The 18,449-nt window shown below is 42.0% G+C and overlaps 1 protein-coding gene across 8 annotated transcripts in view; it reads right to left on the bottom strand.

Moving 5' to 3' along the window:
• Positions 1 to 5,537: 5,537 nt before the first annotated feature.
• The window catches only part of osbpl5 (oxysterol binding protein-like 5), a 35,794-nt gene continuing 22,882 nt past the window's right edge, over positions 5,538 to 18,449 (bottom strand). For all 8 annotated transcript variants that reach the window (XM_072385501.1, XM_072385504.1, XM_072385506.1 and 5 more), the window contains 16 exons: positions 17,601 to 17,685; positions 17,325 to 17,487; positions 13,906 to 14,119; positions 13,542 to 13,726; positions 13,359 to 13,440; positions 12,435 to 12,533; positions 12,217 to 12,313; positions 11,963 to 12,061; positions 10,914 to 11,011; positions 10,696 to 10,785; positions 10,198 to 10,334; positions 9,772 to 9,951; positions 9,546 to 9,675; positions 8,390 to 8,504; positions 8,135 to 8,237; positions 5,538 to 7,259 (listed from right to left, as the gene is read on the bottom strand). In XM_072385501.1, coding sequence (XP_072241602.1) covers positions 7,124 to 7,259; positions 8,135 to 8,237; positions 8,390 to 8,504; positions 9,546 to 9,675; positions 9,772 to 9,951; positions 10,198 to 10,334; positions 10,696 to 10,785; positions 10,914 to 11,011; positions 11,963 to 12,061; positions 12,217 to 12,313; positions 12,435 to 12,533; positions 13,359 to 13,440; positions 13,542 to 13,726; positions 13,906 to 14,119; positions 17,325 to 17,487; positions 17,601 to 17,685 — 2,013 coding nt within the window. In that variant the 3' untranslated portion in view covers positions 5,538 to 7,123. The remainder of the gene's footprint in view (positions 7,260 to 8,134; positions 8,238 to 8,389; positions 8,505 to 9,545; positions 9,676 to 9,771; positions 9,952 to 10,197; positions 10,335 to 10,695; positions 10,786 to 10,913; positions 11,012 to 11,962; positions 12,062 to 12,216; positions 12,314 to 12,434; positions 12,534 to 13,358; positions 13,441 to 13,541; positions 13,727 to 13,905; positions 14,120 to 17,324; positions 17,488 to 17,600; positions 17,686 to 18,449) is intronic.

The raw sequence follows: 18,449 nt of genomic DNA, 5'->3' as shown, positions 1-18,449 counted from the left end.
AGGTCGTAAAGTAAAGTAAAATTGCTTTTGGTTTTTCAAGCCGCTATAAATCTTAAAAAGGTTTTCAAGTTGTTCTTAAAATGAGGTCCGATTTTACTGCTCCTTTAGGAATTAAGTGCAAGTATCAGCCAAGTGCTGCTGCTCAAATTAACTTTATTAACTGATCATCAGTAGACGTGAGCACCTCTGTAAAAGCAGTGCTTTTAGGTGTGTTATCAGTAATGATCTAATAGACTGTTCATCAGTCTAGGAAGGGTTATGAGGCCATCTGTCTGACAGCCAAAGCTTAGTTTAAATTGTGTAATATAACGGGACAATGATCCCAAACACAGCAGCTAATCTACAACAGAATGACTGAAAAAGAAAATAATCAATGTGTTGCAATGGTCCAGTCAAAGTCCAGACCTCAACCTGACTGAAAGGCTGTGGTGGGACTTCAACCTGTTCTGAAATAAAAAACCTGCAAACATCAACGACCTGAAAGAACAGTGGACCAAAATTCCTCCACAGCAATGTGAGAGACTGATAAAGTCATACAGAAAATGATTACTCCAAGTTATTGCTGCTAAAGGTGGTTCGACAAGCTGTTGGATTATGAGAAATGACAGCTTGATTGGGTTATTGTACATTTTGCCTCAGATTTAGTTACAGAAATGATAATACAGCGAAATATATCTTGGTTGTATTAACCTAATTTTAAGACCAGGTGATCTTGACATGTAAGATAAAAAGAGGTTTTCTGATTGTTTATCTTACCTTGGAAACTTTTCTATACACCTAACCCCTTCTTTCTACTGGAGCCATTTCAGTTACGGCCAAGGTGGCGCTGCGGCTGCTATCTAACTCTATTAAAGAGCAGGACTAACAGACACAGAGGTTTATAGTTTATTCCGTTTGATAGTTTTTTATTTTTACTGTGAGTTGAACTGAAAGTGAAGTGTTATCTTTAATTAACTACACAGTTTTTGCTCTTGAAAGTACCATGATCTACACTATTCAACATCCCTTTTGGCCTCTTGACATTGTCTTTGGTGATTTTATGCTGGACAACAAAACAAGGTGTTTTCACACTGTTGAAGAAAATGACTCATTTCCATGTGAACTTTGACAGAAGCAAATTTGCATTTGAAAGGAAAGGGAGAACCCAAAAAGTGAAATTACCCCTTTGAGATTTTTCATTGTTTGAAATGTAGGACAGAAAGGCCACGAGACATTATTCAGATGCTGATTAATTTTGCTTTACTTTCAGATTCGCGATCAGAAGTTCAGACATTTCACCTTCAAAGTGAAAAAGTCTCTGTGGATGACGCTGTGATTGATGAGAATTTTGCAACCATCATGCATCCAGTGCCAGGATCACATTCACTCCTGGGAACCATCTTTTGAGTTTGAACTTTTTACACTTAACTTCGACTGTCACTCCCTCCATCAGCCCCATGCATACAGCTGAACAGCACAATGGCCCAGCTTGCATTTCCATAGACATCTAGATATCTGGAGAATAGAGACAAGACAGAGGACGATTTCTCTTTACTAATCTCTGCTACTTTATCAGCACTCAGTGAGCTCACACTGGTCTCCTTTTTAGGTAGAAAACATACAGTTTGTAAAGCTGGGTGAGAAAATTTAGAAAGATTTGCAGTGACAGCAGTGCAGTAAGTACCGAGCTTAAATTAAAGCTTCTGTCCACTTATTGACCTGTTTTCATGGCGTCTCCTTCAGATCACATTAATAACATCACAGCAGCTGCTTATAGTTCTCGGCCTGGTTGTCAAAGAGGTTCAAATTTTTTCTTAATCAAATTTTTGTGTGACAGACAGGAAGTCGAGCCAAGCCCAAAAACTCAAAGTATCTACTGGAAGATACTTAACCACAAACACAGTTTCTGTTTGGTTGACACAGAAATGCCAGGCATCCACTTCACTTCACATCAAAGGTGTTCGCTGTAAAGTGGATGGGAACTGGACAGATTTACTGTCACGTATGGCAGCATGAGGAAGGCTGGTTACTGACTCTGGACTCAGTGACACACGGGACATTTTACTCAAGAATCTTTCTTCAGGCATTTTAAATTTGAATTAAAACATATTTTTATATCACAACTGCAGAGGGAAACAGGTCTATTGTTATCATGCCTCTGATTTAAAAGAAAGAAGGAAAAACTGGGCACAGTGACAGTGTTATTATTATTTAATATATAACAAATGAGCACAGCAACGTGCAAGCATGGGAATGATCATTTACATTTATGTTATAGTATTGTTGTAGATTTAGCTTACTCTGTATGTAAAGTTTGTCATTTTTCACTGATTTGAGTAGGAAGTACTGGTAAAACATAATGTAAGTACTGTTAGTATTTGTAAGCATTTATCTTGTATTGGTAGTGTTAGCATTGGTACATATTTTCAATTTAAAGCAATCTGACTAAACCTTTAGCATTTATTTAGTCATTTTCTGCTATTTTACAGAATCTGATACTTTCTGCTTCCTAAAAGCAGGATAATAGTGACTCTGAATGTTTTTTTTCTCCATGTACTTTGCTTTTTAAGAAAAATTGCTTTCATGTCCATGAAAAAACAGTCTTTTTCCTGCATGGCAGTCAGGCTTCTAAACACAATCCAGTTGGCCTCAGTGGGGCTTAAATCACTATGTGTGGCAGATATGTTGATCCATGTGATGTCTAGCAGGAGATTTCCACCTACTCAGATTCAACTCTCAGTCCTGTTACCAGTCATGGGTGACACCCCCCCTTTGACAGAAGAAACAATAATGGTGAGATATTCAAATAATTCCATAATTCATCACATGAAAGTGGCAGGAAAAAAAACCTTATGCACACGGTGTGACGCACGTCAAAGCAGCCACATGCCACAGCTGAGCCTCTAAGTTTCAGAGGAGATGATGTTTTTTTTTTCTTTACTCAGAGCTACGCCACGGGGAGGGTTCCAAACTTGGTGAGATGCCATACAGGATGATCCCCTCTCATGCATGGCCCGGGACATCCTTCTTTTCCTTACAGAAATCTCCCAAGACTCAGGGGGATAGTGGCCATGAAAGCAGGCTGTGTTTGTGCTCAGAAGCTGGAAAACAGTCACTGTGATCTAAAGAGTGCCCATAGTGTTGCTCCTTACCGACAAAGACCTTTAATCCATCTCATTTAGAGGTGGTCTTGACGACCCTGCAGCATAGTCCATATGAACTCCTCGACAGTTGAGCTGAAATGGCTGACAATCGAGTCTCCATTAGTTGTTGTATCTGCTAAAAGAGAAGGGGAGCTTCATGTTGCTGCTGGCTGCTCAGGGGTGGAGAGGTGGTGCTGCACCTGGTTTAGCTGGGTTCAATTAAGGGCTGTTGATTTGTCCATGGGGTTCCCCTGCCTCTTGATTGATGGTAGCTGGGATAGGCTGCAGCCCCATGCAGCCTTAAATAGGATAAAGCAACTACAGAAGATGGATGGATGTGATCATTTGAAATGATGTCAAACAGCAGTATTTGTTTGTAGTGGCTGACTGTTTGAGTGACTAATGGATTAAGTAATATAATCATGTTCACATAGATACCAGGATTGCGATCAGTCAGTAGAAACTGTAGCCAAATCCTCTTTGTCAGCAAGAAGAAAGCTGCCCCTTGTTTTGAAATAATTGCAAGCTATTTTGAGTTGTGAAGAGTCCAAGATAAAGAAGATGTGTTGTTGTTGAGAAAATGCTTCTTCTCCAGCTGTATATGCACCTCACCAACAACCTAAGAGTCCCAAATCAACTCTGTTATTACCAGAAATATCTCAGCTCCATTACATTTAAATGATTTTTATTGGTGTCTTGGGGTAAATGGGGTGTACGTAAACTACACTTTCAGATAACTAACTTTATATGTGGTGAAAAACTCTGACAGTGTGGACCAGAAGTCTCTCTTCGTCTATATAATTCACGCCTGCCATCTAGTGTTTGGAATGAAGAACTGATGAATTCATCATGCAGCTCTGAAGAGGCACAGATGACCGACAAAGTGTCTACTTTATAACATCTACCTTCTACAGCCACTGCGTTGACACTACAACTTGGCAAAAATGAAGTAATTATCATGATAATATTCTGGATTTATGTTAAGAGTAGAGTACATCATATAGATGGTAAGCTATTCTGCTGAGAACTATTTTTAATATCTAATCATCAGAACCATCTAGTCTGACATTGTGGCAAAGTTTTTCTACATTTGGACAGAATTTGCTTGTACATTTTGCTTTAAGTAACAGAATCATAGCACCGCAGTGATGTGATAATTAGCTGACGTTTGCGTGACGTTTCAACATCTTTTGTATTTGAATTCTTGGTGGCAGCACACTGCTGGTGATGTGCAGCAGTTGTCTCTTTTTCAAGTCGGTCTCCTAAATCCAGAGAACTGTTTCTTTTCCCTTCAGGCGAGATCGAGTCCTTGAAAAAAGTATTTAAAAATGTTTCAGGTTTTTGCACCTGTTCCTCAGCCGCAATAAAAAAAAACTTGTCGTCTTGCTCTGAATCTGTAGCCATAACTTCCAAGCTGGACCTGGCTCTTTGCTCCCCTTGCCCATTCAGAGACCTCAAATTTATTGCCAAAAATGTGTCAGGTTGCTCATAGCGAGCCACAAAGATCTCTTCTTGCTCTGGAGCGGCACATTCCCAGCGTGGACTTGCTCCCTGGTGCTCAGATGCAATCAGGTCCTTAAATCTAGTATTCAAAACCATTTCAGGTCTCGGCTGATGTGTCTCTATCCTAACAGCCTCTTTTTAGAAGGGACCAAGCTCTCTGCTCCTCATGTGTAATCAGGCTGTGAAATGAAATGCTTTGAACGCAGCGTCATGTCTGTGCTCATGTTGTTCAACCTTATGTGAGGCTCTCTTCCTGCTCCGACTCTTTGCAATCAGGAACTATCCCTCTGCTGCTCAGATGTCATGAGGCCCTAAACTTTGGTGTTAGGGAACATGTAACTTCCTTGCTCCTCAGCAGAAGACGTCTCTTCTGTGATAGCTTTGTGATCTGCTGCTTGATCATTTCCACTTCATCTAAATGATCAGTCAGAACTACATCTATAGTGTTAATGTCTCCTCTGATATGTCCACAGTTGTCATTTCTTCCATTTTCCAGCTCCATTATCTTTTTTTTTCCAACTTGTCATTGAATTTCTCCCAATTTGAACACAATTTTTGGAGCTGACACTGAGAATCTGGGTCAATCATTTGTCTATTGTAATGGTGATAGTCTTCAGTTTGCAAGGCATTGCTTTTCCCCAACATTGCCTTTATCTGTGGTGTACATCACATGCAGCCTTCTAATTTTGTTTCACATATTTTCATGGAAAATGCATCAGCTTCATAACAGCAGTGAAGTAACATAAAGGGGAATCCCTTTCAGATGCAGTTAGACCAAGTTTACCTACATCTATATCTCCTTCTAGTGGAGAATGACAGAGCGAGTTGTCTGTGCAGGGAAAAGCTTTCGTTTTTAGCGCCTCCGGATTCAGTTTTCCCACAGAAGACATTAACGACGGCCACACACAGCGCCAGGGTTAAAATATTTTACTGTAGTGCTACAGTATGCGACAGGTATGAATGAAAACATTAGGCATCATCATATTGTGTTTTGTTCCATATGACAAAAATATCTGGCATGTAGAATCCCCACAACATGGCAGCAAAGTAGAAAAGAGGATGACGATGAAAAGAGGAAAATAAAAAGAATTCAAAGAGTTGACGTCCTTCTTGTGCTGCTCTCTGATTCGCTCCATCAGTACTGACGCACACATAAATTCAAGGGCTAAAAACCAGTAAAAACCACAATGAGAGATCTGGCTGTGTTTAGCGTGACCATAATGGCTTTCTCGCATACATGTGCTTCATCACACTAACACACACACACACACACACACACACACAATTTGACAAACCCACACAAACCCTGGGAGGGTGACTGTTGTCCCCGGTCCTCTGTGTTGATTAAGATTAGGAAAGTCCAAGTGAATCACATAATAAATACATTCTGCAATTTCTTTTTGAAACAGACAAATATATACAAATTAATTCAAAGAAAAGACTTTTTTCTTACTAAGTGTTTACATCGAAGACAGTCACTTGAACATGGTGTAGGCCAAGATGCACATAAATCTCTTCCCTTCGGCTCATGTTTTTTTTCCACTCCCTCTCGTTCTCTCTGTCCTTTCTTCCTCACACTATTTCACGTGATTGATTGTACACACTAGTGTCATGGTCTAGACCAAAGCAGTGCTATTCTATTATCCCTTCAGTTACACCACTACAGGCACACAAGTACAAAGACACTCTGTTTGGCTCTCTGCCCTGCCTCATTTCCAATATCCCTCCCTCCGATGTGTCACTACAAACACATGCAGCGCTCTCTGTAAACAAGTACTCTTTGTCCTTTCGGATAATAAATACTGTTTTGGTAAAATCATCATCATTAAAAGACGAGACACGTCGCATTTGAGCGTACACCAATACAAAACACACAATTGCACTGTTTGAAGATCTCTTCATTTGTATATGTTGTATTTTTCTTTCTTTTTTTCATTTTTCTTTTTTTTGGCGTCAGCATTAAGGCCCATAATCTGGAGTGGAAGGGAAGTAGGAGAAGTCCAAGCCGTGATCTGCTTATGCCCACAGGGCCTACTGGAAATACAAACGACACACATACAGGCACACTCACAGATGAGCAGTATTGCAGGGCAATATAAAAAGACACTAAGGAATGGTGAAACATCCTCTGTCATTTCTTTTTGTAAAACCATTCTATATCTTCATCATACATCTCAAATCTTTTCAGCCATGCTTGTCTCTCGTTCGTCCTCTCCGGTCCGACGTGCGTGGGTAGCAGCGCTGTTTCGGTCTGGCTACACTAGGGGGCGCCGTTCCTCTCTGCAGATGACTGACAGGCGGTGGCTGTGGCTGTGTTTATTGCTGTAGTCTTTGCTCCTCCCCTTATAAAAGGAAACCAAGGGACAAAGTTGCCCTCCCAACACTGATCTGAGGTCCCCCTCCCCCCCGCCCCTCTCTGTTGATAAGAGTCTGTGCTTTTTTTGGAGGCTTTAATGCCAGATCAGTGCCGGAGGGAAACTCCTCCCCCGGGATCTGGCTCAGGTGAAGACATAGTTGAGGAGGAGCTGAGAGAGGAGCAGAACACAGAGGATGAGGCAGTGTCGGCCTGTTAGCGACATGCCGTCGTCTGTCGCCCTCTGATGAGACAGCTGACGACTCAGAGCCACCAGGTTCCTGCAGAAAGCAAAAGATCAGGGTGAACATTGAGCTGCGACTCCACAAAAGGGAAAAGTTACATTTCTAAAAACTTTTTCACACTTTTGGTTGAAAAAGATCAACGTGACTCCGGAAAACATTTGACTTTCTGCATTATGTTTCAGCCTTTGAGAAGTGGCTACTAAAAAAGGCCCAGCTTGTCTATTTTTGACACAGCACAGACTGGATAAGTCAGAGAGGAAGTCAGTCACAGGAACGCTAAAGAAAAGTCGGACAATTTTCAATAGAAATCAGCAGCACAGACACTCTCCAGAGAGGTGTGAATCATCAGGTTAATGACTTATCAAATGCAAAAGAAAAGCATTATTCTGCCCGGCTTAATGTGACGACTACACTCCTGGAAACACTCCTGGAGTAAAATAAAGCTGCATCTGAGATGCAAGTAAACAGTGATGCAGGCTGAACGCTGCACAGCCGCATCTGGTAGAAAGAAGAGACAATAATGACCAAGGTTTAGTATGAATCTAAAAAAAAAAAACAAAAAAACTCAATGAATCTAAGTTTTAACACCAAAGAAAAATGACCAAAGTAATTTAAAAAAAAATTAGAAAGATCTTCCTAACGCTAAATAACAAAAAATAAGAAATACTGACATATACAAGCATGTCCATGAGTGCAAAAAGAAGTAAACTAAACATTCATCACTAAATGTTGTTCAGACATAAAAATCCCGTTAGTATTTTATCTCCTAAATGTTAACACGACTGCTGCTGGTCCTTAAAATCCCTTCTCCCTTTCCCTCTCCATCAACAGAAAAACTAATATTCACAAGCATTGCTGTGATATTACACAAAGCAGCTCTCTTCCATACAGCGTAAAGGTGTTATTTTCACCTCTGAATATCTTGCTGAGTCTTCTGTATAGATGTGATGGAGGCCTCGATCACAGCGATGTCCTTCATCTCTTTACTGCAGCGGGCACACTGGTTTGAAAAGCCTGATGACAAGACATGGACAAGAAAAAGAGTTGTTCCTGAACCGTTCTAAACGTTGTAAAGCTCTGTGTATACATCTCCTGAACCAAAGCATTTATGCATGGCATCTTAACTGATTTGCTTTGTATCATCGCTTGTGCGAGGCACACCTCACCTTCATTGTCCGAGGACTCGTGCGTGGGTTCTGGTGTGGTGCTGCTGCTCTCCGTGTTCTGGCTGCAGCTGGACGGCTGGCTGCTGGCCTTCCTGTGCTTCCCATTCACCCCCGCCTGGGGAGAGGCAGGTCATTTTTTTTACTGCAATGCATGAAAACTACCAGCAAACTGCTGGATGATGCAACAGGCTGAGAGCTAAAAAACGTCTGACCATCACTGCAGTGAAAATCAAGCAAGAAGGAAAAGGGCTCGTCATGCTTATCAGTACTTTTAGGGCACCAAGCTATCAGGTGTAGTGTGACCTGACAGGAGGCAGCCCGGCTTTCAATTAAACAACATTTCAGTGAAATACAAAAGAACAATACAGACTGGAGGAGGTACGTTTAATCCTCTTTCAAGTTTTCATTGTTTTCGACTCATTTTAAAGTCTTTTCTTGTTTACATTAATTCACACTCGATTCTCCACAATGACAAAGAAAGGTGTGTGTTTTAACATCTGTTGTGGACTTATCTAACATAAAAAACTGAAACATTTTTAATCGCCAATGCATTTGAGCTCCGGTGGAGTCCACAATAGAAAAGGCTCACAGCTGTCTATGTCACAGTGAAAACCAAACCAAGAGGGTGACAGAATTGTCCGCAGACTGGTGAAAAGGCACAGAGCTTTATTCTGAGCTGTACGATAAGAGTGGCCAGAGAGAAGCCTGGGGGCAACTTACTATCATTCAGACCATGAGAGGGACGGAGCGACCAGTCCGGGTAGAGTGAAAGATGGATGCAGAACAGTACAGAGCAATGCTGAGTAAAAAGGCCTTTTCTACAGGGCTCAGGGTCCCAGGCTGGTGGACATGTTTACATTTCAATGGGGAAGTGACCAAAAGCATAAAACCAAGAAAGAAACTTTGGGAAAACTGTCTATCTATAAGCTCCCCATTAAAGTATGAAAAACGGGTCTGAATACTAAACGGGACATTCTGTCTTTTTAAACCATTTAAGACACCACAGCATACTGTTTCTTTGCTTTACCAGTGAGGAGAATTGTGTGTGGATCGATGAGAAAATAATCAACCGAGTTCATTTTAAGATGAGTCTGAAAACACAACAAAACACGGTTAACTTCTGCCTGGAAAGCTTCTGCCAAAGCTGTAGCTTGACCTTGTGTTGACTGGCCCAGCCGTGGCTGTAGGACAGCCCGTTGTGTTGCCTCTGACTTTTCTCGTGCGTCTGGATCACGCCGTCCTTCTCAAACTGGACCAGACAGTGCTCAGGGTCCCACGGATGAGTGCTACGAAGAAAAGATGCAGTGTAAGAAAATCTGCCTTTCCCCGCTGAACAACTAACCACAGTAAACACACAACAACGGGTGTGTGTGCTGTCGTACTCCATGTGCCTGTAGGTCCATTCGGAAGTGATTGGCTCCTGCTGGAAAAGTCGTGGGATCCAGGGTTTGTCTCCTCTCTCTCGGCTCTCTCTTCGCTGAGCCTCCTCCAGCACAAACTTCTCCTGGGTGGCCCTCACTTGGTCCCGATCCATGATGGCACAAGTCACATGCTGCCACAGTCTGTTGAGGACACACTGCATTAGATGCCAAAAGAGTAAATGCATTAAACAATTAAAGCAACAGTTTTCCACCGTTTTCGTTGATACGCTTTGAGACAAAAAAGAAGCTGTCTGACCCCTTTTCAACAAAGATGAGTTACTTTTCCAAGTACATGTGCATAACTTCATGAATACTTTGTATGTGAAGGTTTTACATACAGGTTTGGTCCTCCACGTAGGACCAGTTGAAATGACTAACTGAGGTTACCTTTCAGACTCAAACTCTCCCTGCTGGTCTATCTGGACCACTTGTCTCTTGAGGCGCCTGCTGCGAATATCTGGACTTGGGTTCCACAAAGTCTCCTGCTGGTTGGAGCGCTTCTCATGAATGAACACCTCGTTGTCCTTTATTTGAACAAAGACCACAAAAGGTTCAGCATAGCCAATTTAAACACCCCCCCATCAACCCAATTTTTACAATTTTAGGTAAGAAAAATGTTATCTTTTCAAGGTCAACCTTGAAAGTCTTTCCATTTAAATCCTCCATTCAATTTGAAACCTTTCAATACTTAATTTCCAGACACTCTTTAAGAGCCCTCTAAATGGAGTCTACTGCTTGTTGTGCCTGCAGCTCCTTAGCCTATAATTACCAATTCTGTCTCTGTTTAGTACAGAGAATTACTGAATGCTAATCAGTGGTGTGTAAGTGGCAGAAACAGACACATTTCAACCAGAAATCAAAGTGTGAGGAAGCAGCAGCTCTTACCCAGTGTCCATCAACGGTGGCCAGAAGCTCGTCTCCCACAAAGATCTTCCCACTGATCTGATTTACAGAGCCGGAGCCTCCGAGGAAAGGCTGCAGTGAACAGAATTAAGTCGTTTCAGGATAGGATAACTATTACAATGCAATAACTTGGCTGTATCAACCAATCAAAAGAAGTGAAAGTGAAATTTAACTTGAGCGTTTTATTTGTTAAAACGTACCTTTAGTTTGAACTCGAGCTCTGCAAAACATTTGGTTTTTTCACACTCGATGGAAACTTTCCCTCCCAGCTCTAATGTCATAGTGCCATACAAGATACCTACAGGAGACACAGCATTGCATCATCAGAGCAACAATTTCTCTGTTACTGGAAGGATTATTACTATTAACAAGCTTGCCAATTACAGTAAGTGGCGACCAGATGAAAACAGTCATTTACAACTTCCCAAAGTAAACTTGGAGAATTGACAGAAACTTGACCCGACTTGGATTACATCCATCCTCCATCTTTACTTTTGGATATCTGCCATGTCAATAGTTCAAGGTCAGAGCACAGCAAGGCCTCGTTTTATTTCCAGTAGCTCAGAGATATTGACTACAGCCCACACATGATTTGTCCCATTAAACAAATATCTTTGCAAACACGGCAGAGGCATCACACTGCTGACTGGATCCAGTCGGTCAGTGAATAGAAAGGAAGGAGCTCCAGGCTGAATTCATCAGCAGTATAACAATACAATAATATACAGCTGTATATCTAGCATGTATATCCATCTAAACTGATTCTTTCCCCCATGAAGATATAAAGATATAAAGCCACACCACACACACTCACGTTAGTCTATACATTCAGTGCTTTCAGTCTCAATACTGGGAACAATGTCTCATTCGGCGTCTTTCTTGACACACGGCAGAGCTGGAGATTGATCTGCCGACCTTCAGACTGCTGGCTGTCTCGTAAATAACCACACATTTCCTACAGTGAACCATAGAAACTACTGAAAAACTTCCTCCTGTTATTTTTGCAAACATATAATTCACTTACCATCCGTGGCCTTCATTTGTACTTTGATTTTCTTTGATTTTCTAACAGTTATAACTGAATAATCTACAGCGTAGTTCTATGCAGTCACGTAATCAAACGGAGAAATGAAGCATGGAGAAGGACACCGACATGCTGCAGCATTAAGACGATTATTAACAGAGTGACAGGGACGTGGCTCGGTTAATTAGTAGGGATATACATAATTAGAAGTTGTAAACCTGTTACCTTTGCAGTGGGCATAAGGCATGGTGATGACATACTCCTCATCCCTGCTCATGAACAGCAGTCTGGCTCTGCCATCTAAAATAGCTGACAGAGAGTTACCTGCAAGCGAACACAGAAGAACAGAAGTTCCCACTTAATAATCTGCCATCAACAGTCAGGCCTCTGTGGCAAGTGTGGGGTTTGGAGCTCAAACCGTAGAGTCTTTGAATGTCTTTCTATGACAAACAGATTGCATATCGCAGTATGAAGTGTACCGTAGAACTTAGACTTGGCCAGGATGCTGCCACTGATAGAAAAACCATCCTTCCTATTGCAGATATAAAAGGCAGAGATGGGTGGATGGTGGGACACCTGGAAAAGAGACAGCAGAGTGAGGGAAAATGCATTTTCCAAGCGTGTTAGGCAAAAATTTCACACACGGGATGACTCATGTCCTGTGACAGTTTGCACTTAGCTCCATATCTGGTTGTACCTGCTCAGCTATGTAGAAGGTGCAGCTGTCAGTCTGAGGATGGAGCCAGCAGCAGCGAAATGTTTCCCCCAGGATCGGGTTGTAAGGCTTTTTTAGACCCTGAAACATGTGAACACAAAGAAGAATCAGTATCAATTCAACCATCTTTTGACCTAAAGAGGTTTTGAATTATTTTTGTGACAATTGAGCTTCCTTTTCTTCAGTGTATTAAGGAACAAACTAATTATGGAGCCGCCTGTCTGTAGCATAGGACATAATCAACAGGATTACCAAAACAGACAGTTTCTAACTAATATTGGTATAGAGTTGTCCATCTACCTTGATTCCCCAAAAGGCAGCGAGCATAAAAAGTGCTGCGTAAGCCCCGATTGATCAGAGGGCATTTTCTGCTGGCTCATACTGGCTGCTTCTCTTTGCTGCTGCTGCAGCCACACAGGAAATAAATCTCTAATGAGTGGAAACGAGTGGAAAGTGTCTCCTGACATTTTTACAGCAGAAACACAGCCTGGACAGTGCTATTTGTCGAGCAGCCAATTGTTAGTGAGAGCCTAAAACAACAACAAAAATGCTAACGGTCAGAAAACCTTCTGCAGCAGTAAAAAAGGGCCGCTTGCAGCGAGTCGAGGGGGCAGTTAGTGTGACTGAAAAAACATGATGGACGAATGGAGAGCAGGAAGAAGGGTTTAACCATCAAATCCTCAGGTTTTTACTGAATTTCAATTTGAATTAAGAGTTGTAATAAAGTGAAATGAAACATATTACTTCAATATCGTCCAAACTTTGTGAATATATATATAACATATGCATATATATAACATATAACTACAGATCCTGAGAGTTTCCGAAATACTGAGCAGGCTTTTACTGTCTTATAGCACAGCTGGCTTGATAACAACAAGCCTTAAAAGAGAAAACATGTCTTACCTTTGGCTTCTTGTAGAAGCCAGACAAGTACCATCTCAGCACCTGCTTGATCCGACCATATGCACTCTCTTCCAGTGCAGCTCTGTGGTGAAGAAGCAGAAATACGATAAGATAAAAAAAACAACCTAAAATGTTTACATTCTTATGAACACACACTCAGTTCAATTAGAATAATTTACTAACTGTGAGAGCAGATCAGCGTGGTAGTAGTAGTCGGACAGCTTGTCCAAGAAGGAGCGTGGCTCCAGGATGAAGGTGGGCAGCACCACCTTCGACAGGTCCATGCCTGGCCGCAGCTGTTTCAGCAGGGTCCAGATCAGACCCTTGTTCTCCTCTGACACCGTCTCCACCTGGGAAGCCTCCCCAGCCTAAAGTAAGAAATACAGACAGAGGCGGTAAGAGAATAGCTCTGTGACAAGAAGTCAAGTGTGACTGAGAGGTGGCTTCATACAAATTCATTATGGAAGATAACAAAGTAGCTCTGAAGTATGAATACAGATGATGAAGACAAAACTGACTGCAGAAAAACAAGACGGCGTCCCTTTACCTCAGCCATGTCCTCGTTGCCCTGCTCCACATAGGCTGTCGCCTGTGGGCCGGGGGACATTTCGTCCGACTGCTCCATGTCGCTCTCCTCTGTCAGCCTTCCACCATTTTCATTGACCGTAGTGTCCCAATCGTCATGAATCTCACGCTCCGATTTGTCTGAGAAGCCGTCATGCTCCATGTGGTCATTGCCGAGCAGGGCAGAGTCATTCAACCTGATGAAAGCAGAGGAATTAACAACCCCAACATTTCAAGTGACCACAACAAATTATTGCTGCTGCTTCTATCGATGCTGGTAGGAAAACATCTGTGGCAGAAGTTATACGTTACAGATGAATTTTGTGTGTTGATATTTGACTTACAGCTGTATAACTGACTTTAAATAGTATATGGGCTTGTTATATAGGCAAACATAGCTAAGAATAAATCAAATGCTGTCAGTCAGATTGAATTAGAGAGATCTGCCAACACGAGGAGCAAAGATGTGACCATCTCACTCCCTCTGGATGTGTTAAGACTCAGCCAGATGCACCACAACTCTGTGGACAGTATCACTCTGGCAATAATTAACTTAGGATCTCAGCCTTAATGCACCACATTTTATTTAATAAAGGCCAGACCGTGACAGACATCTGCAGTGAGGGCCTGGAGGAGAATTACATGTCTGCTGAAGTCAAAAAGGCTTAAAAAAATGATAATACTGGTTGACTTACAATACATTTATTCAAATGGACAAATAAGTAAAAGCTTACTTCTTACGATCACCACAACATGATAACATACTCAACATGTGTGCACACAAAGTTGTGGAAAAACTCATTCAAACTGCATTCTTCGCTAAATGATCATGTTTCACACTGTGGAATTTTCCAGCCTGAACAAATCAAACCCAGACCTCAGATCTGTCTGCAGTCGACGGTGCGCATTGGAAAAATGGAAAGATGGTGAAGAAAGTCATAAATCAGCTCAAAAGAGGCCACAGAGAGGAGAAGTGATAGTGAGAAAAGAGAAGAGAAATATGCAGGGTGAGGATGTAGGGGGTGGGGTAGCTTAAGAGGAACATCCTACTAACATTTTACAGGTCAGACAGTGAAAGTCTGAGTAGAATCATGGTATAATCATACAGCCAAAACAGCTGCAAAGACATCAAAGCAGGTTTTTATCATGCTCACTCAGTGCTAGATATTTCACGAATTTTCCAACAACAACTGGACAACAACTGTACTGTCTCACATGCTTTCATAATCACCCTCGATGACGTATCTATGGTCACAAAAAACAAAAACAAGAAACAGCTCAGTTTCGTAAAAAACAAAGGAAGAGGGTTCAAATGTCAAAATCCCAGAGGACTTCACAGACCTGATCAACCGCTCTCTGGCAGTCTATGAATAATTAACAGACCCACAATGTTATCTGTCAATCCAAACACACCCTGGACGAGAGGCAGCTTTCCTTACCTCAAAGACATCCAGCATATAGACAAACTCTTCTTTGGGGATCCAAACACCAAAAATCAGCAAATCCAAAAGCAGATGCAGCCTGTCCTTATCTCACCTTCTCTTCTGTGTGTGTGTGTGTGCAAATGTTTTAAGCCTACTGACAAAAGGGTGCTGTTTGTTCCTTTCACTCCGACATACCTGCTTCCTGAATGTGCGTGTGGATATTTCTGTCTGTGTGCCAAGGTGTGTGTGTGTGTGTGTGTGTATGTAAGCTCGCAATGGCTGCGTTGCTACCGTCTCTTTCTGGGTGGTGCACTGCTCACATTGTGTTTCATCTTCCTGCTCCCCTGTCAGTCATGTGATTGAGCAGGGTGCTGTGATTGGCTGGGAGAGGAGCAGGACAGGAGGGACTGCTTGGGAAGGATGGCCAGAGGGAGGGCTCAGCCATGGAGAAGGTAAGAGGAGGGGGAGGTGTGAGGAGCAGAGGGGTTTGTTTAATGTAGGCGCAAAGAGCACCCAGCAGATAAAAGTGAGGGCTTCAAAATAACTACACACAATAGCATTTATATGAGCAAATATATCATTTAACCATGTTTTAGAAGCAAATATTCCGTACGATCATTCATAATTAAAGTATTTCATGGAAACTACATCTTAAACGCAGGTCGTAATTTTGGTTTGACTTCAAATCTTACAGCATTTCTCAACAATTACTGGATTTGAAAACCACAGTGAGCACATTAACAGACCGAGTCATCATTTTCCCTCTGCTTTTCCTGCTGTGCAAACTGTTTTATAGTCCACCACCTAATAGATACGAGCCGACTTGTTTAAGCTCCGATTTCCAAGTTGTGTCTGAGGAACAACGACGCATTAACTTTCCGAGCCAGTATGTAATACATCAAAGTTATTTTCATAAGAACATTATGATTACATTTTAATCTTACTCATATATTATGCCAATTCATCACACAAAGGTAATCTCCTGGCACTTCACAATTTCTTTCGAGCAGGCACTTAGAGACAGTCCAGACCAATGTTTGGCGTGAAAACACGACACAGAGGCATAAAAACATAACTTAAGTGTTGTCAAAAGATGAGAACTATGAGGGTACACTCACAAAACGGCAAGTGTGTGTGCTTACACACACAGCTGTGAAATAATCAGATGAAAACTTGCCTTTTATGAGTTCTGACAAACCACTGACCCAAGCTAACCACATACCCAAGTACTCACAAGACATTTAACCCCACAAAGCAGCCTCATCTTGGAGGTCGTACCTTTAAGAGTCCCGCTACATTTGAGATTGGGCTTACAGTACCGAACATTTCTGATTCGTACACCTTACATCTTATTTGCACCTGTTTTCTCAGGGATCCCCCTGTTAATCTATAGATACAGTTAGAACAGATGGCTGATCAATACAAGAGCTGCTCACTTCCCTGCCAGGGCTTCCTTGTAAGGTGTATGGCTGAAATTGGCTTGCAGCTGTCTGGTCTCTGACTGGGAGAAGCAAATCTAACTGACTGCATTTGCATAAAGTAAATCTAAAATCTGTACGTCTACTGCACACAACACTGAAACTGTAAATTGACTTGTACTCACAAAAAGTGCATCTGTCTTTGTAAAACAGCTTCACATGAAAACACATTGAAATTTGAAACACTTTTAAGATTAACATGCAGTTTTAAAAAGCAAACTTTTTCTCACTTATCAAAAATATCTCCAGAGAATCCACAATTCTGCATCTGCTACTGCAAGCTGAACGCCAGACTGCACCGTTACTACGTTCAAATTTAGCCATTTGGTCATTTCTGCACATGCGCCAACTGTCCTGTGCATGAACTGCAACGAGTGTGATTACAGAAAGCAGCTCATCAGAATAGGAAAAAATACAAATAAGGGTAAGGTGGAGATGCATAAATGCATCTTCTGTATGCAGCCATGTATAAGTAAGTAATACACACATGTATTACTTACTGTAGCAGCTCGGTATCGGTGAGCGGAGAAGACTGCAGCAGGTGGAGTATATGCGAGGACTCTGAAGACATGCTGATATCTCCCTCTTTCCCAGGTTTGGCTGTCAGCTTGTAAAGACTGGAGCAGCTTAGAGACAGCTCCAGGGCATCCATCCAGCACCGTCCTGAGAAAAAAGAACAGATTTTAGAGTGCCTTCAATCGCTTCTGATAGCAAATATATCATCGAGCATGCAAAGATGTACACCTCCAAGTGAAACAACTCCACATAGGCCTCACCATCAGACTCAGATGCAGCTCTGAAGATCAGGTAGTTGCTGGGTAAAGGCTGCGTGATGGAACCAACATTCTCTCCTTTGGGACCCTGAGCATATGGTTCAAAGAATGACTCACATTTCATATTACGCATCCGTGTTTTTTCAACAGAAACAAATAACTCGCAAGATAATCTCAAGATTAGGTTCTTATTTTTCTAGTTTTCTGCATTTTCAATCAGTTTTGTTAACCCAAAACCTCCGGTCCTTAAAGTCCACCTCGACTAAAATAGATTTAAACCTCAAAGTTTTACAAATCGTGAGCAGAATCAGCCATTAGCGCCCTGGCTGAGGATTTGTGTTTGACTCTGCAGAGCACCACAGAAAGTCTCAGACAGACAGCCGGACAGCCTGTATGTTCTCCGCAGACTGTTTGGAGGAACCAGCTCTCGCAGCTTCCACGCTAGCAGCCAGTCTGACAGTCCACTCTGCTTGCTCATGGGTTGGCCCGTTTCCCAGGCTAATCTAGCCTGGTGCTCCCAGAGCTGCCAGCTATTGTGACAAGCAAGTTTCTGGTTCCATGCTGGGCCTGGTTTCTGCTGTGTGCTACTAGCTTTGGAACAGGGGTACCTTCAGGGCTTTTTAACACCTTTGGACGAGCCCGGCGCTCCTGGACAAAGCCTTTGTTGAGTTGTTGAAAAGTGAATCCATTGGGATGCTTCCATGTTTCTATCACCTTGTATTGTTCCTTCTAGTTCCTTAAGAAATGCTTCCTGGTTCAAAGATATGGCTTTTTTTCTTTCTTTCTTTCATATTTAACAGAGCTTTGTTGAACGCGAAGCCATAATGCAGTTAATGTACACTTCTATGGCTG

This window comes from Leuresthes tenuis, unplaced genomic scaffold (genome assembly GCF_036924035.1).
Source record: "Leuresthes tenuis unplaced genomic scaffold, fLeuTen1.0.hap1 SCAF_5, whole genome shotgun sequence".
Lineage (NCBI taxonomy): Eukaryota > Metazoa > Chordata > Actinopteri > Atheriniformes > Atherinopsidae > Leuresthes > Leuresthes tenuis.
Note: the sequence above shows the minus strand (reverse complement) of the source record. Positions and strands in the feature narration are given on the sequence as shown.